Consider the following 15,269-nt stretch of genomic DNA (forward strand, 5'->3'; position numbering starts at 1 on the left):
AGTATGAAGATAAGCAATGCATTTTTTATTTCTTTTACTCATATAATGGATTGAGCATGAACAATTAATTAATAATTAACTCTAAAAATATAAAAGACAAAGAAAATATTTATTTGATTTGCAAGATGATAAATTGTTGAAAATATAATTATAATGATCAAAGCTTAAAAGTAATGTACATTTGAAGCATCATAACAGCAAATAATGCCAAAAATTAGTTGAAATTATTGGACCAATTTTAGCTCAACAATTTTTATCTTTTTTGAGTTAAAATTTACGACAATTAATGAACGAATTGAGTAACTAAATTGACATCAAATTCTTTTCAAAATTAATTGCAAGTGAGGTTGTCGAGGGGAGTATATATTTTTTATTTGGAGAAAATTTTGAGGTATCCTACATTGATAGTTAACGGACTTTTCATAGATGGAAATATTTTGCTCGAAGTATCCGTGCCTGGTTTATCCCTAAGTTTTGTCTCTTGTCTTTGTAGATAGCCCATGGCGAGTTCACGGAGTAGATTATGCTTTGTCAACTAAGGAAATATGAGCTTTTAGCATTGGTGGTAAGAATGGTGCCACTTTTTCCACTCCATGAACTCGTCGAGTGCTCTTCGCAAAGTTGGGAAACAAAATCCGAGGATAAAATTGAATATAGACACTCCCAGCACAATATCTCCACTGTTAAAAGGCTCGTTGATTCCCAACAGAAAACACTTCAAAAATTTCTCCTTGAAAGAGTCCAATCCCACAACAAGATTTCTTTCCTTTTTTTTTCCTTTTTGAAAAAGTTATATGTTATAAGTAAAAATATAAATAATTTAAATGTTTAGCAATACATTTTAAAAAAAAAATCTAATTCGATTGTAAAAGTATTTGAAAGTTTTGAAGTTGATACAATACTTAAAACTACTCATAATTCATCCCAACTCTTAAATAGGAGGATAAATGCGCTCCAGCACAGTCAAACTCACGTTCTCCTGCACTGACACCAATACTAATACTAACTGAGCTAAGACTCAATCAAAAATAAAAGATGAATAAGCACGAATAAACAAACCCATTGTAAAATTATTATGATTGGACTTACAACTTTAACTTTAAATACTCAAATTCAATGGATAAAAGCCTATGGTTGATTGAAATTGTATGGTGCATGCACTTGTATTTGAATTGTATGTCTTTTGTGGACATCTTTTATTAAACATTACATTCAATTAAATTTATTTATAGGTTCAGTTAATTAAGACTTAAATTAATCAGTTAATCTATTAACATATAATATTGCAATATCACTTTAATGTTGTCTTTAAATAAGAGGTTTAAAGTTTAAGTACATTTTGCCGATTGAGTCTTACCAGCTCGATTGGTGTGAGCGTTATTGTCAATGCAGAAGGACGTGGGTTCGAGTGTGCTAAAGTGAATTACCCTCCTATTTATGGGTTGGGGAGGGGCTATGGGTAATTCTAGGCATTGTGTCAAAAAAAAAACAGATATAATCAAAATCTACAATGTGATTGTTCAAAAAAATTTTATGCTTACAAATTTAAGAAAAACTTAGACATAACCTACCGTGGACCAAAAAACTCTAGACAAAATCCGTATATATATAACAATGAAGAAAATAAAAATTTTCACTATATAGTTTTAATTTTTAGGATAGCGCGAATTAGTGTAATAATAAAATTACATTTTGACCCTTCTAAAAAAGTATTCATTTTTGTCACTCTAAAACAATCTTCTAACTTGACCCTATACATATAATGAAATTTAAATCAAATATAAATTTAAACAAAATCAATACATAATTTACATAAAATAAAGCGTGAATCCATATACTTAAACTCTAACCTCTCATATTTATCAATCATACCAAATTCTCATTATCTACTCATACATATATTGGATCATGAAATTTCATAACATGGCCAATTGTTAACCAAAATTGAAAATAACATAATTTCTTTTGAACAATTTTATCATAGGTTCTGGTTATATCTAATTTTTTTAGACAATACTTAAAACTATTCATAGCCCCTTCTGAACCTATAAATAGGAGGATAATGCATTTAAGCGCATTCGAACCTATGCCCTCTTACATTGACAACAATACCCATACCAGTCGAACTAAAATTCAATCCGTAAAAAATAGCATAATTACATTATCATTAACAATTTAATATTATATAACGATGAATGTAACAATCGTGAAGAAGACCCTCACTTATAATTTTTCAAAGTGCAATCCACGTATGACTAAGAAGAAGGACCATGGTTTACGTGTTTTAAATTTTACTTTATAATAAAAAGTATCTAAAATTATATTTATATTATTTTTAATATTTTAATTGAGCTATTATCATAAATCAAAGAATTTAAGACTTTAAAAGTTCATATATATTCGAGTTTCATCATTTACAAGTGTTATATGTGACTCCTCTCTCAAATTATTCCCAATTTAAATCTCACTATATGTAAGCTCTGTTCATATTTATTCTGATTTAGATATATTTTAATTTTCAATCCTATACTTTGTAACGAGTTGATTATCGTTATAGATGATTGAACATTTAGTCTTTGAGCTTTGAAACATTTCTCACTTTGGGATTTAAATTTCTTTTTGTCCACGTTAGTTCCAGCTCTCCCGTGTTCCTAAATTAATCCCTGAATTTAGATATCATTAAGGTATGGTGATGCGATCACATCATCTGAAAATTTTAAAAAAATTGTTTTCAAAAAATAGTATGTATTTTTTAAATTTTATATAAAATTTTAAATGATGATGTGATACAATTTTATATGATAATTAAAAAAATTAAAATCAAATTGAAAAAAATAGAAATGAAATGTTACATAAATTAAATGATAAAATAGAAATAGAAATATATAAAAAGAAAATTCATTGAACTTTTTAAAGCTGATTTGTTTGTTCTCGTAAGTGCGTTTCCCCATACACTGTTTCGTTTAGAAATTCTCAAAGAACTCCTGAGTGGCCCCACTTTGTGGGTCCCTTCAAATTTAGTACAAAAATGACGCCATATTTCTCTTTACTTCTCTTCTTCTTTTTCCTTATATAAATCCCTTCACATGCTCCAAGCATTAACCTAAAGCTCACCAAAAAAAAAAAAAGAACAACTCAGCTTTCTTTTTTTATTTCAAGCAAAAATGGAAGCAAGAGAGCCACATAATGCGACGGCAAGGACACATTCAGGCGTAAACAGTGAACTCCACACGTCTCCCTGGCATTCGCCGGTACCCTACTTGTTCGGCGGGTTAGCTGCCATGTTGGGTCTTATAGCGTTTGCGCTTCTCGTCCTTGCATGTTCTTATTGGAAACTATTGGGTTACAACGAGAACGACGGTGAAGGGGGAACGGAGAGAGACTTAGAAGCCGGAGAAGGTAAAGGAGAAGCTGGTCGGCCGGTTATGGAACCAAAGGTTCTTGTTATAATGGCGGGAGAAAAAAAGCCGACGTTCTTGGCCACCCCAATTGGTTCTAACGGGTCGTATTATTTCGGTGAAATAGTGAAAAGCGATGTTGCTGTAGTGATCAAAAGGGAGAGGAAGGCAAGCAAGATGAGAAAGAGGTCTGCCGTGGTGGTGATGGTGGTGGTGACGGTGGAGCTGAAACTACGGTGACCCAACAATCTTCAAGTGATGATCATTGATTTTGTAAAAGAAAAAATTGAAGGAAAAAAAAAAGAAAGAAAATTTAGGATGATATAAGATCAGATATTGAGTATTTCAAGGTGGGGGTTCTTTTGAAGGATGGGTGGCGGTGGTTGTGTTGTCGGTCTGTATATTTAGCTTTTTATTTTTCAGCTTGCAATTGCATGCTCCATTGATGTTAGCTTTAGCTTTTTCAGTTTTCCTTTTGTTTTTTTCTGCTTTTTGGGCTCTTTCTCTTCCATTTTTTTTATGTACGTTTTACGGTACATGGTAGAGGGTCGTAATGATCTTTTTTTAAGTGTAATATAAGGACTCAATGTTAGTCCCTTTTCTATTTTCTAATAATTTCGATAATTGTAAATAATTTTAATGAAATTGAATGTAAGTAAGACTTCACTTTCCTCCTTCAATTCGCGGAATTAAATTATATATTGTTATGAGAGTTAAAATATAATTTTACTATATTTATAGTTTATATCTTTATAAATTTTAAAAGATTAAATCAAAATTTATCATTTTTTAGAGGTCAAAGTGTAATTTTACATTTTACAAAATTAAAATCTTGTAAAGCTTAAAGGGGCAAAAGTGAAAATTTACATTTTAAGGGGACTAGGGCCCTTGCTAGACCCCCTTGGTTCGGTAATCATATTAAATTTCGAATTTAGTCGAATCACACCTTAAATTGAAGCAAAGCTTTCTCAACATTATTTCTCTATCTATAAGATTCCAACGTTATTGAGTTCCTTATCATTCGACCCAATAAACATTAGTCTTGATCTCTAAAGACCAATAATCACATTAAGATTTGATTAATTTATGAGTTCCGTTTATTCAGACTCTAAACAGAAATAAAATTATTTTATTATTATTTTATTCATTCCCAAAACTCGAACTCAAAATCTAATTTAAAAAATATTAGATTAATTCTTTGAATTTTGTGAAAGTTTTCTCACATTTAGAATATTTTTAGATCCTCAAAAATAACATAATTGGTACATCATAACATGGAAGGGAAAAGTATTTACTATTTATGTTGAATGGCCATATTTTGTGTTTATTAGAAAAAGTAGTCAAAAACTTTTTTTTTCAGTACTGCAAATCAAACTCTTGGTGCAATTGCAAACAAACTTTTGATTAAGATTAAATCTTGGGTTGAATTTATCTCTTACATCGGTATAAAATTAAATTAGTTTTATAGTTTTTTCGTTTATTTTAACGATTCAACCATAAATTTATTAATATAATTTATATTTTTTATGCATGAATAAAAAAATCTATATATATATATTATTTATTAAACGATTGAAAGTTTTTTACATGAAAAAATAGTTTACAAAATTAATTCATATAAAATTACTTTAATTTTACACTGATATATATATAAATATTTATTGATTAAATTTTAATTAAATTAACACCGTTACCTATTACAATAAAGAAGAAATCCTATTTAAAAGTTTAAAGAAAATTATGAATATAAATATATATATATATTGTATTAGAAAATATATATTAGTATTTTTGGTTCATATTAAAATTAAAAATTCCTTTAAAAGGTGATAAAAAGACAATATATAAAATCTAACTGTCGTACAATAGTTCTTTACTTGTGAAATAATTTAGTCTAATTTTTCCTTATCACTTTCATCATTATAATTTTCTTTCTTTTTTGAGTTAACACAAATATTTTAATTTTAAGTAATCATTTATCAAAATAGTGATTTTAAATTCCATAAGAAAATATAAATAATATATACAATCTAATTAGAGCTGATCATGTACCGTGCAGAGTTTTGGTTAGGCCAAGTTAAAATTTTAGATTCGTTTTTTAGACTCAGCTCGAAAAAAAAGCTTAAAATTTTGTCCAAGTCTAGTCAGGATAAAAATGCTAAAATCTAAAGTCGGCCTGATTTGCCCGTATTATTTTTTTTATATAAAAATAAATTTAAAATATAATACATCAAAAACATTAAAATAAATATTTCCCAATAAATAAATAAAATAAACTTAAATAATACTGAGACAATAGCAACTTAGCAAGCAAATACCTCTAAAATAGTAGCAAATATAATAGCGAAATGGTAGTAAAACAATAAAAAATAGTGGCAAAACAGTAAAAAACAGCAACAGTTTTTTATTTTGTAAATTCGGGTCGGGTTAAAAAAAGTTTACTTGAGGCCCGACCCATTTAAAAAACGAGCCTTACTTTTTGTCCAAACTTTTGTATGGGGTTCATTTTTTTGGATTTCATTATAGGAGTGAGCTCCCTAAATGTAAAAGGAGATGGGCCATGAGCTGAATCTTAAGTAGGCCCAAGATTAGAGTCCATAATAGATGTTCAAATCAGAGAAAGCAAGGCTACATTCTAAAAAAATCTTATTTTAAATGCAATTAGTTTATTTTATTTTATTTTATTTTATAGAGTAGTTAACAGCATAAGGAAGCAGGAATTAAGGTTCATTGTTGGATAATCAGACTTTAAATCTTATTGATGTAATCCCCACCATAATTTGCAAGGTGAAAATATTTGATAAAATTTATGATTCGATTATTAAATAGGTAAATTTAATCTATTTCCTTTAAAAAAAATCAAATAAAGCCAGCATTCGATAGCATTAACATTTTTTGTTTTAAAAAAAATGTTATTTACTATTTAATAAAGTTAATGTTGTGAAAGTTTTTATGATTTTTGTAAATGAAATCGAGTTGAATCACAATTTTTTCTAAAAATTTGATGTCTACAATTTAGTTTTATTTGATTTTTTAAATAATAATAAGACTAAATTAATCCATTTAATAATAAATAAACTGGTTTGATTTAATCTCTATAATAGAGGTAAACCTAATCATGGTTAAGGCCACTCGGCCTGGGCTAAAGGCTCGCTTGAAAAATTAGAAGGTTTAGGAAAAAATATAGACCCAAAAATTGGGCTTAAGTAAAAAATGAGACTTGTTTTCTAAACAGGTTGAGCTTCACTAAACTTTTTTTTGCCCTAGTCTGGTCCAACTTGAATTTGCAAAAAAAAAAATTATTGTTTTGTCATTGATTTAGTGTCGTTTCGCTATTATATTGCTACTATTTTGTTGTTATTATTTTATTGTTAATTTTGCTACTATTTTAAAGGTATTATGTTTGCTAAATTTTATCTATTTTAGTGTTATTTAGGTACAAATAATTTTTTAAATTTATTTTCAATTTGTTAGAAAATATTTATTTTAATATTTTTAATGTATTTGATGTATTATATTTTTTAACTTTGTTTTTATACAAAAAATTAATATCAACGGGCTGAACTCCAATTTTAGCATTTTTAACCAAGCTGAGCTTGAGCAAAATTTTAGACTCATTTTTTGGGCTGAATTCGAGTCTAAAATTCTATTGTGGCCCATCTCATGATCACCTCTAAATAGAGGGAACAAAAGAAGAAAGTGTCGAGACGAGCAAGGTATGCATTGCATTCCCAAGAATAAATGAATGTTCAAATCTTGATTTCAATATTGTTGAGAGAAGTAATCATGAATCCCAAATATAATCCGTAACACAGACATAAACGATAAAAAAAATTTAGTTGAGAAAAACCCAAGTCCAACTTTAGTAACATAACAACAAAAGAAGCCCCTCTCAATAAAAATGGTGAAAAGGGCTTCATTATTTTCAGAACTGCAAGCAAAATATCAGTTCTTAGAACTCTAACATCTGCTTGCGTATAACCCTAAAAGCCCCAAAAATCAACGGCTAACAAAAACATCACCGTTATTTGGGTTACATACCATCTTCCTTAATCTTAATGGACTTGGGATTATTACTCTACTTGCTACATAACTAGATGAATTTTACAATATCATCACTAAAATTAAATTTTTTGGTTTCATTTTTCCACGTTTCCCTTTCATAAAAAAGATGGGACAATACCGTAGTAATGCGTGTGGGATGTTGTTGTTGTTGTTGTTGTTGATGGTGATATTGCTGAGTTACAGAGATGGTCAACTCGGTTGTGGATTTGGGTTCTTTTAACGAAACGACCTTTGATTCTCGGTCTTGATTCAGCGTAGGCTTTTCGTGAAGCGTAACGAACTGTTTTCACGAATTTCCTCTTCTTTCTCTTTTCTCTGTACCTCAAAACCCGAGCCACTCGATCCATTGTACCAACTTGGTTTGCTTCGTTGTTGCATATGAGTACGCTTGGATCAACTGTGGTACCTCTTAATGGGTACGAGATATCTGATACGGAAATCCCATCACTTAACTCAACCGAGGATGACGATACCTGAAATTTTTTTTTAATTATCCACATCAAAATCTATACATATATTTGGTTTTAATATAAGTAAAAATAAATAACTTATATGATAAATATATTTGGTTTTAATCATATTATGTGTAATTTTTTTTATATATAAGATTTGAATTAATAAAAGCATCCTTAGGTAATTTACTTTGTAAAATAAAGGTATTTTCATCATTATCTAAGTAAATTGTTATCTAATTGACTCATAATCAGGTGTAAATCTAAGAGTGCTAGCAGAGGCTTTGGCCCCTTGAACAAAATGACTATATTGCAATTTTAGCCCCCCTAAAACTTATCAAATTGATTTAACCCTTTGGCCTCCCAACAATTTATATTTTTATCTTGACTCTCCAACCAAAAATTTCTAGCTTCACCATTTTTCTTGCATGGGCAAAGTCAAAAAAATTGCATTAAGGGGCGATAGACGAATCATAAATTTTGAAGTGTCAAAGTACAATTTTATCACAATATTAATATGCAATTTCATAAAATTTTAAGGGGTTAACTAGCAAATCTACCATTTTGGAGGGTCAAGGACAATACTTGCGTTTTGGCCTTCCCGCCAGCCCGCTCATGATATCAAACTCGAATAATATTAATAGAGATATAACCCGAGAAATAGGATTGAAGTACGTACACTATGGCTGAGAGACTGAGATTGGCAGAAGTGAATAGGGTTGACCACTGGAACTGTTGTTGCCGGTTCGATCTGAACTGGAACTAAGCTTTCCATACCTAAATTATGATGCTGTAAAACATGATATCCATCCTGGTACTCCAAATCAATTAACGGATCCATTTCTGAAATCCCCAAATCCTCTGTTTCAACCAGTTTATGATTGAAACCAGGTAACAAAGACCAAGAACCCATCACTATTACATCCTCTTTTTGTGGACCAAGAAAAGGGTCGATCGGGACACGGTAGTGACGACGAGCCAAATGATTAGCGGAGTGAATATCGGCATCACAAGCCACACAAAGCGCGGCGGCATCGGCTTTGCAAGTGAACGCAGCCGGAGCTTGCTCGCAAACGTCGCACATCAACACCCTCCCAATGCCGCCGTGGACGGTGGTGGAAGAATCATAACTCAGGCACATAAAATCTGGATCGGTAGCTGTTGGTTTACATATGTCGCAATGCTTAGCAGCCATTTCAGTTGATGGGGTGAGATCTTTGGAATCAACGTGGAGTTTTACAACAGGCTGTGTGCATTTAGCGAGGCGGGAAAATTAGGTGATAACGAGTGAGAGAAGGACACGTGGTACGATATACACCGTGGAAATGTATTTCGGGGATTTTTAAATGTTAGATTGAAAATGATGGCTTTGTGTCTGTGCCGACCTTGGGCCCAAGAGGGATTGACAAGGAAGATGAAGTCATTGCAATAAAAATATTGATATAGTGCGATTTAATTTTCAAAAGTCACACGATGAATATATTAATCGAAAGTTTTTATTTAAGTTATTAAATTATTTGTATATTTTAAAAATGTCTAGTTAATTAACGAGCTATAAGCAACGATTAAATAGTAGTAGAGTGGATTAACACCCAACAATGAATAGAAGAACATACATTAAATTTGATCTGATCTAACAGTCAGTGTCGAAGAATGAAGAAACAGTTTGTTGAATATTAGTTCGTAGATTCGTAATGTTTAAAAATATTTCATGAAGAAAAAAATTAAATTGTAAAAGAGAATGGGAATAAAAGTTTTTTATTCGTACAGGCGATGTCAACACAACAAAAACTATACGATGGTAATTTTAATATTTCGATGATTTAAATAAAAACTTTCGAATAATTTAATGATCATTTTATAACATTTTAAAATTAAGTAAAAAAATATAAACTTACTAATAATTCGGATCACCGTTACAATAGAGTTTGACCATGAAATTCAACAAGTCATGATTTAATTTTGATGTAAAGGGGAAGAAAAAGACATATTACGATATAATAAACAAATAAAGTATAACATTTGGGCGGTCATATGGAAAAGGACGTCGAAAACCACTAGACATTTTGATTTTTTTTAAAGGGTGTTGATGTTTGAAAATTAGATTTGATGTGAATAAACATTTAAGAAATGCAAATTATTTACTCCTATATTAATATCTAATACATGATTGGAATTGTATATGAATGTTCATGTATGGTGGATTTTGGGATTAAATTTTAGGGTTTAATATAAGTTTTAAAAATTTTACGAGTTTAATGGAATTTTAAAAATTAGGGGTCTAATTAAAATTTTTAATTTTTTTATGAGATCAATGAGAATTTCAAAAATTTTAAAAGAGATCAATTAAAATTTTCGGAAAAAAAAAAGTAAACTAGAAGTTTTCAAAATTTTGGAGGACTTAATTAAGAATTTTTAAAATTTTAAATTTTTTTTAAAACTTCAAAGGAAAAATATAAATTTTCCGAAATTTTGAGAGGCCGAGGCCCCTATAACCCTCTTATAATCTGCCTCTAGTGTCGATTAAGTATTAGCATTCATTTTTATTTAAATCAAACCAATAAATTAAATTTTATTTATAACAAGGATTTTGTTAAGTTAAAAAAGAATTCTCATGTTTCTCAATCAATTTTAAAAAATCCAAAATTTGATAGTAAGATATAATATGTGGTATGGTGTGGTGTGGTGCGTGATATGAGTACAAAAATAAATGTTTTTTTAGATATAAACATTTGAGGTTTAAAAACAAAACCATAATAAAATATAGAAAGATTATTCTCATTTTCAGCCTAATTGTACTTTATAGGTATAATTATATTTGTATTTGTAATTTTTTTTGTCTTTTATCATATCCATAAGTATATTATATAAATTTTGATGATTTTAGTTAAATCTCAATGTCCGACAAGCTGATTTAGTCTTAACTCGATTAATATAGGTGTTGTTACTAATACAGGAGAACGTGCGTTCAAGTGCGCTGCAGCTCATTATCTTCACATTTATAGGTTAGGGAAGAGGGGCTATAGATAATTTTAAGTATTATATAAAAATAACAGATATGATCAAAACTATTAAAAAAATCCCGACAAAATACCCAAAAGTTAAAAACAAAATAAAAGCCAAAACATATTTAATTTAACATTTTTAATAAACGATTTTAATTGCAATTATAAATTTAAAAAAAAAGACTGGGCTCAGTGCTTTTATGTTGATCAGTTTTCAGCCCAACTAATGGCATTGATATGGGCCAATATTATCTGTCCACTTTCAGATGGACCAAAAGTTTCATAATACATAAAACCATTTATAGCTGATTCAAAATTTTTAAATATTTAAAAATTCGTGCTTTTATATATATTAGTTATAATGTTATATGCGTTGTACGTGGTTTTATGTGTATTTCTATTAGTTTCAATGTTACATGCGTCGTACATGATTTTATCTGTAACTTTTAATTTAGTAAATAATATTTTAAAAGTAATGAATATATAAAAGTAAAAATAACTTATAGTAAAATATTAAGGAAACAGCTAAAATAATTTGTCCTTCAAATATGAGTCAAAATTTCGCTTACAAAGAATCCTTATTTTAATATTTCATCGCCTTTAACATAATATTTCAAAATAAAATGATAAAAAAACATTAACTATTATGTAAGTATTGTTAGAATCAAATAACAATAAAATTGTCGAATATCAAATAATAATAACTAAACTTATCATATGATAAATTAAAATCATAATTTTTTTGTGACGGAAACATAACCCTAAAATATGATTTTTCCAGTTAATTCTTTAAATGTTATTTGAATGAAAATGTTTTGCTAATACGTATATTTAAGTGATAATAATCTAAAACAATAAGTGTAATTCAATATGAATTTAAAGTATAATTAAGTGATGGTAATTATCACATTAATAATGAAAGTATTATTAATAAAATAATTATAATTATTAATAAATTGTTATGAATGTAAACCTATCTCTTAGTTTTATATCCAAGTTTTAGGGAAATTATTTGATATATTATAAGTAGAGTTTTTAAACTCCATAAATAATGTTAAGGGGATTGACAAGTTTCTTATAGAAATATAATAAAATATTTAAAAAAGACACGTAATATTAAATTAAAAATTTAAATTTTTATTATTTTTAATTTATTCAACTATATTAAATAGTTTTATAAATTTACAATTTTATTAATTAATAATATATTATATTATTTTTTATGTAGAACTTTTAAAAGATATGATCAAATTAATTAATATCATTTTTATTATTATAAATAATAATGCTGATAAATTATTTTTAATGTTAATTTAATAATATAAATAATTTATTGTTAAAATAAAATATAAGTAAAAAAATAGGGATATACAATGACAAAAGTGGAGAGTTAAAAATTTGAATTGGTAAAAATGTAAATTGTATAATTAATTGATTTATTTATACTCTGAATGTGCTTAGGCTTACTAGACCAGCTTCAATGGGGATATGACCTCAGCAAGTCTGAAGAGCAAAAGCATTACTTGATTTCCGAGCAGTTTAACACCTCCAATTGCCATCGTCACTGCAAGGAGGTTGCCTGAATCACTACTCAAAGTCCTTTTTAAAAAAAATTTGATAAAAAGATGTACCAGCTTTGTTCAAAGAAGTCCGCTAGGTTTGCTCGACCGATGGATGATCGTGGCAAATTTCGGCGACAAGATTTGATATTGGGAGCAAAATTCATCTCCATGGCAGGGATCTGGGTTTTTAGCCAAAGAGCCAAAATCTTGCCCCGTTTTTTCAAATTCAATTCATACAATAAATCCATTAACCAGAACAACAGTGAAAAAAACAATAGCAAAACTGAGACATGGGGCTTAGGGAAATTAAAGAAATTTAAAAAGAACAACAGAAAATGAAAGAGAAATCAGAGAGGCGGCGTTGGTAAATTAGGTTTGAGCGAGAGAAATGAAACTTGAGACGCTTAGCGACACAGGTAATAAAGCGACGGATGTTGAATTTAGGGTTTTCAAAATATGCGAGGCGGAGATTACATTAGGGTTTTCAAAGTTTTAGATCTGTTTGACATACTCTGGGCGGTCCAAAAAATGGATTTTGAGTTTTGCTCAATTTTAGCATGGATAAAAATGTTAAAATCTAAACCTAAACTAATTTGCACGTATTAATATTTTTACATATAAAAAAATTAAAAAATAATAGATCAAAAATACTAAAATAAATGTTATCTAACAAATTAAAAATAAATTTTAAAAAATCTTTATACTTAACTAATATTAAGATATATACAATTTAACAAGTAAATGTCTCTAAAATAATAATAAAATTAACAATAAAATAAGAGTTATACAATATCCAAATAGTAAATAATAACAGCATAATAGTGAAATAACAACAAAACACCAACAAAATAGCATATTTCATTTTTGCAAATTCGGGTTGAGCCTAAGCTAAAAAAACTTTACTCTAGGCCCGACTCATTCTCTAAACGGGCCTTATTTTTGCCCAAGCCCACTTTTTAATCAATATTTTTGTCTAAACTTTCCTACTTTTCGTGTCTAGTAATCATTTTAGCATTTTATTTAATTTTTCGATTTTTTAAAAATGACTAGAAAAATTAATGTTTGTTAACTTTATTGATATGGCAATCTGTGTGTATGTCACGTAAGCAATTAATCAACTATTGATATAGCATTCATATGGCAATTTACGTACTAAATTAGATGAAGAACTAAAATAATTTTTTTTATAAAATGAATAAGTAATTATATTGGCTAATTTACAAATAAAAGTTTATTTTTTTATAAATTTACCGAAATGGGCCGGGTATTTTATTATTTACCGGAATGGGCCATTTTTTGACAAATTGCGTCAACATCAGCGCGATGTCAGGGGACGTGCCAGGAAATCGTGGCCACGTCAGAGCGCTTTGCTGACGTGGCCACGATTTCCTGACTTGTAGGTTTTTAGATTTTAGGGTTTATGGTTTTGGAGAAAAAATAAACAGATAAGTCGCGCCCACGTGTACACGCTTCTTTATGGAAACATCTGTCCTTGAATCTACAAATATTGAGCATGCATTCACTGAAGTAGTAACTCAAATACATTATGTGATCAGTCGAAAAGCACTCGAAGGAAGGAATGATCAAACAACGTTGCCCAAGGGACAAACCATCAATGTCGGCTCTCGAGATGATGTTTCAGCTGTGAAGAAAGACGACTACTGTTCTGCATAATTGTTAGATGATTCCGAGTGTCCAAACTTGCTTCCTCATTAAACACAAGCTTTCCTCACCGTGATCTTTCTCGATATCTTTCGTTGAAGACGAAGAAATCACAGCATTCCAGGGATTTTCTTATAGTTTGTTCAGACAGATCTAGTTTTAGTATTTTAAATGATTTTCATTAGTTGTGGAGAATAAATTTTAAATTAGCTATCATAATGTTTTGTATTTTCAAATGAGTATTTTATGTAATATAACAAATAAATAGGGATAATTTAGGTATTATAAATAATTTAAATAATTTAGTGCAACTATATACATGAAATTTCATTAGTTGCACTATTCACGCGTTGGGCAAGTCGCGGCCACATTAGCGCGCTTTGCTGACGTGGCCGTGATTTCCTGGCAGTCCCCTGACATCGCTTTGACGTGGACACGATTTGCCGGAAAGGCCCATTCCGATAAATAATAAAATACCAGGTCAATTTCGGTAATTTTAAAAAATAGATTTTTTTTGGTAAACTGCCCAATTATTAGATTGATGAAAATAATAAAAATAAAAGAATATATTTTAGTGACAAAAACATACTTCCATAGAAAAATATCCTATCATTGAAAGCGACGACACATTCATGTGATGGCAAGTTGTTTTGACTCTGACTCCATTTCTTCACAAATATATATATATATACAAATTCAAAATATTTATAAAAATTCTAATATTTATATTTTAAAATTTTCTAAAAATATATAAAAAGGAAGTTAACATTTTAAAAATTTCTAAAATAATAATTTTATGGACCTAAATAAGTTAATTAATAGTCTAAATTTATTATTCTAAAGTATCTTCTTCTTCTTTCTTTTTTTTTTGCTTTAAAAAAGTTTTCAAATATATATGGTTTCAAATTTATGTAATTTAATATGAAATTAATTATACTGTAGCAAAATTTTAATTTTTTAATTTAACTCAAACAATTTCTCTCGATTTGATTCAACTCGACTCGAATTTTATTTCGCTCGACTCAATTCGAAAAAATTTCAAATCAAGTTAGAATGATAAAATAAGATTCATCAATTCGAAGTATTTTCACTCATCTCAATTCAACCGAACACTTACCCCTACTT

General features: G+C 28.9%; 2 protein-coding genes and 1 non-coding gene across 3 annotated transcripts; 1 reads left to right on the top strand and 2 right to left on the bottom strand.

Moving 5' to 3' along the window:
• Window positions 1-3,058: 3,058 nt before the first annotated feature.
• Window positions 3,059-3,690, top strand: LOC121225285 (protein GLUTAMINE DUMPER 3). The gene has a single exon (XM_041109527.1). It carries the CDS (start codon window positions 3,165-3,167, stop codon window positions 3,636-3,638), a length of 474 nt encoding a protein of 157 aa, XP_040965461.1. The 5' UTR covers window positions 3,059-3,164; the 3' UTR covers window positions 3,639-3,690.
• A 3,526-nt stretch (window positions 3,691-7,216) lies between these two features.
• Window positions 7,217-9,256, bottom strand: LOC121225286 (zinc finger protein CONSTANS-LIKE 5). The gene is made up of 2 exons (XM_041109528.1): window positions 8,595-9,256; window positions 7,217-7,936 (listed from the first exon to the last, which is right to left on the bottom strand). Exons 1-2 carry the CDS (start codon window positions 9,108-9,110, stop codon window positions 7,559-7,561), a joined length of 894 nt encoding a protein of 297 aa, XP_040965462.1. The 5' UTR covers window positions 9,111-9,256; the 3' UTR covers window positions 7,217-7,558.
• Window positions 9,257-12,370: 3,114 nt separating this feature from the next.
• Window positions 12,371-12,501, bottom strand: LOC121226053 (small nucleolar RNA snoR77). The gene has a single exon (XR_005923950.1). It is a non-coding gene; the product is annotated as a small nucleolar RNA snoR77 (small nucleolar RNA).
• Between the last annotated feature and the right edge of the window lie 2,768 nt (window positions 12,502-15,269).

This window comes from Gossypium hirsutum, chromosome D13 (assembly GCF_007990345.1).
Source record: "Gossypium hirsutum isolate 1008001.06 chromosome D13, Gossypium_hirsutum_v2.1, whole genome shotgun sequence".
NCBI classification, from domain to species: domain Eukaryota; kingdom Viridiplantae; phylum Streptophyta; class Magnoliopsida; order Malvales; family Malvaceae; genus Gossypium; species Gossypium hirsutum.

Bases quoted from the DNA above. Each gene is read 5' to 3' on its own strand.
- LOC121225285 (XM_041109527.1), top strand. From the start codon at position 3,165: ATGGAAGCAAGAGAGCCACATAATGCGACGGCAAGGACACATTCAGGC.
- LOC121225286 (XM_041109528.1), bottom strand. From the start codon at position 9,110: ATGGCTGCTAAGCATTGCGACATATGTAAACCAACAGCTACCGATCCA. The intron at 7,937-8,594 runs GTACGTACTTCA...AAAAAATTTCAG, and splicing joins CTCAGTCTCTCAGCCATAGT to GTATCGTCATCCTCGGTTGA.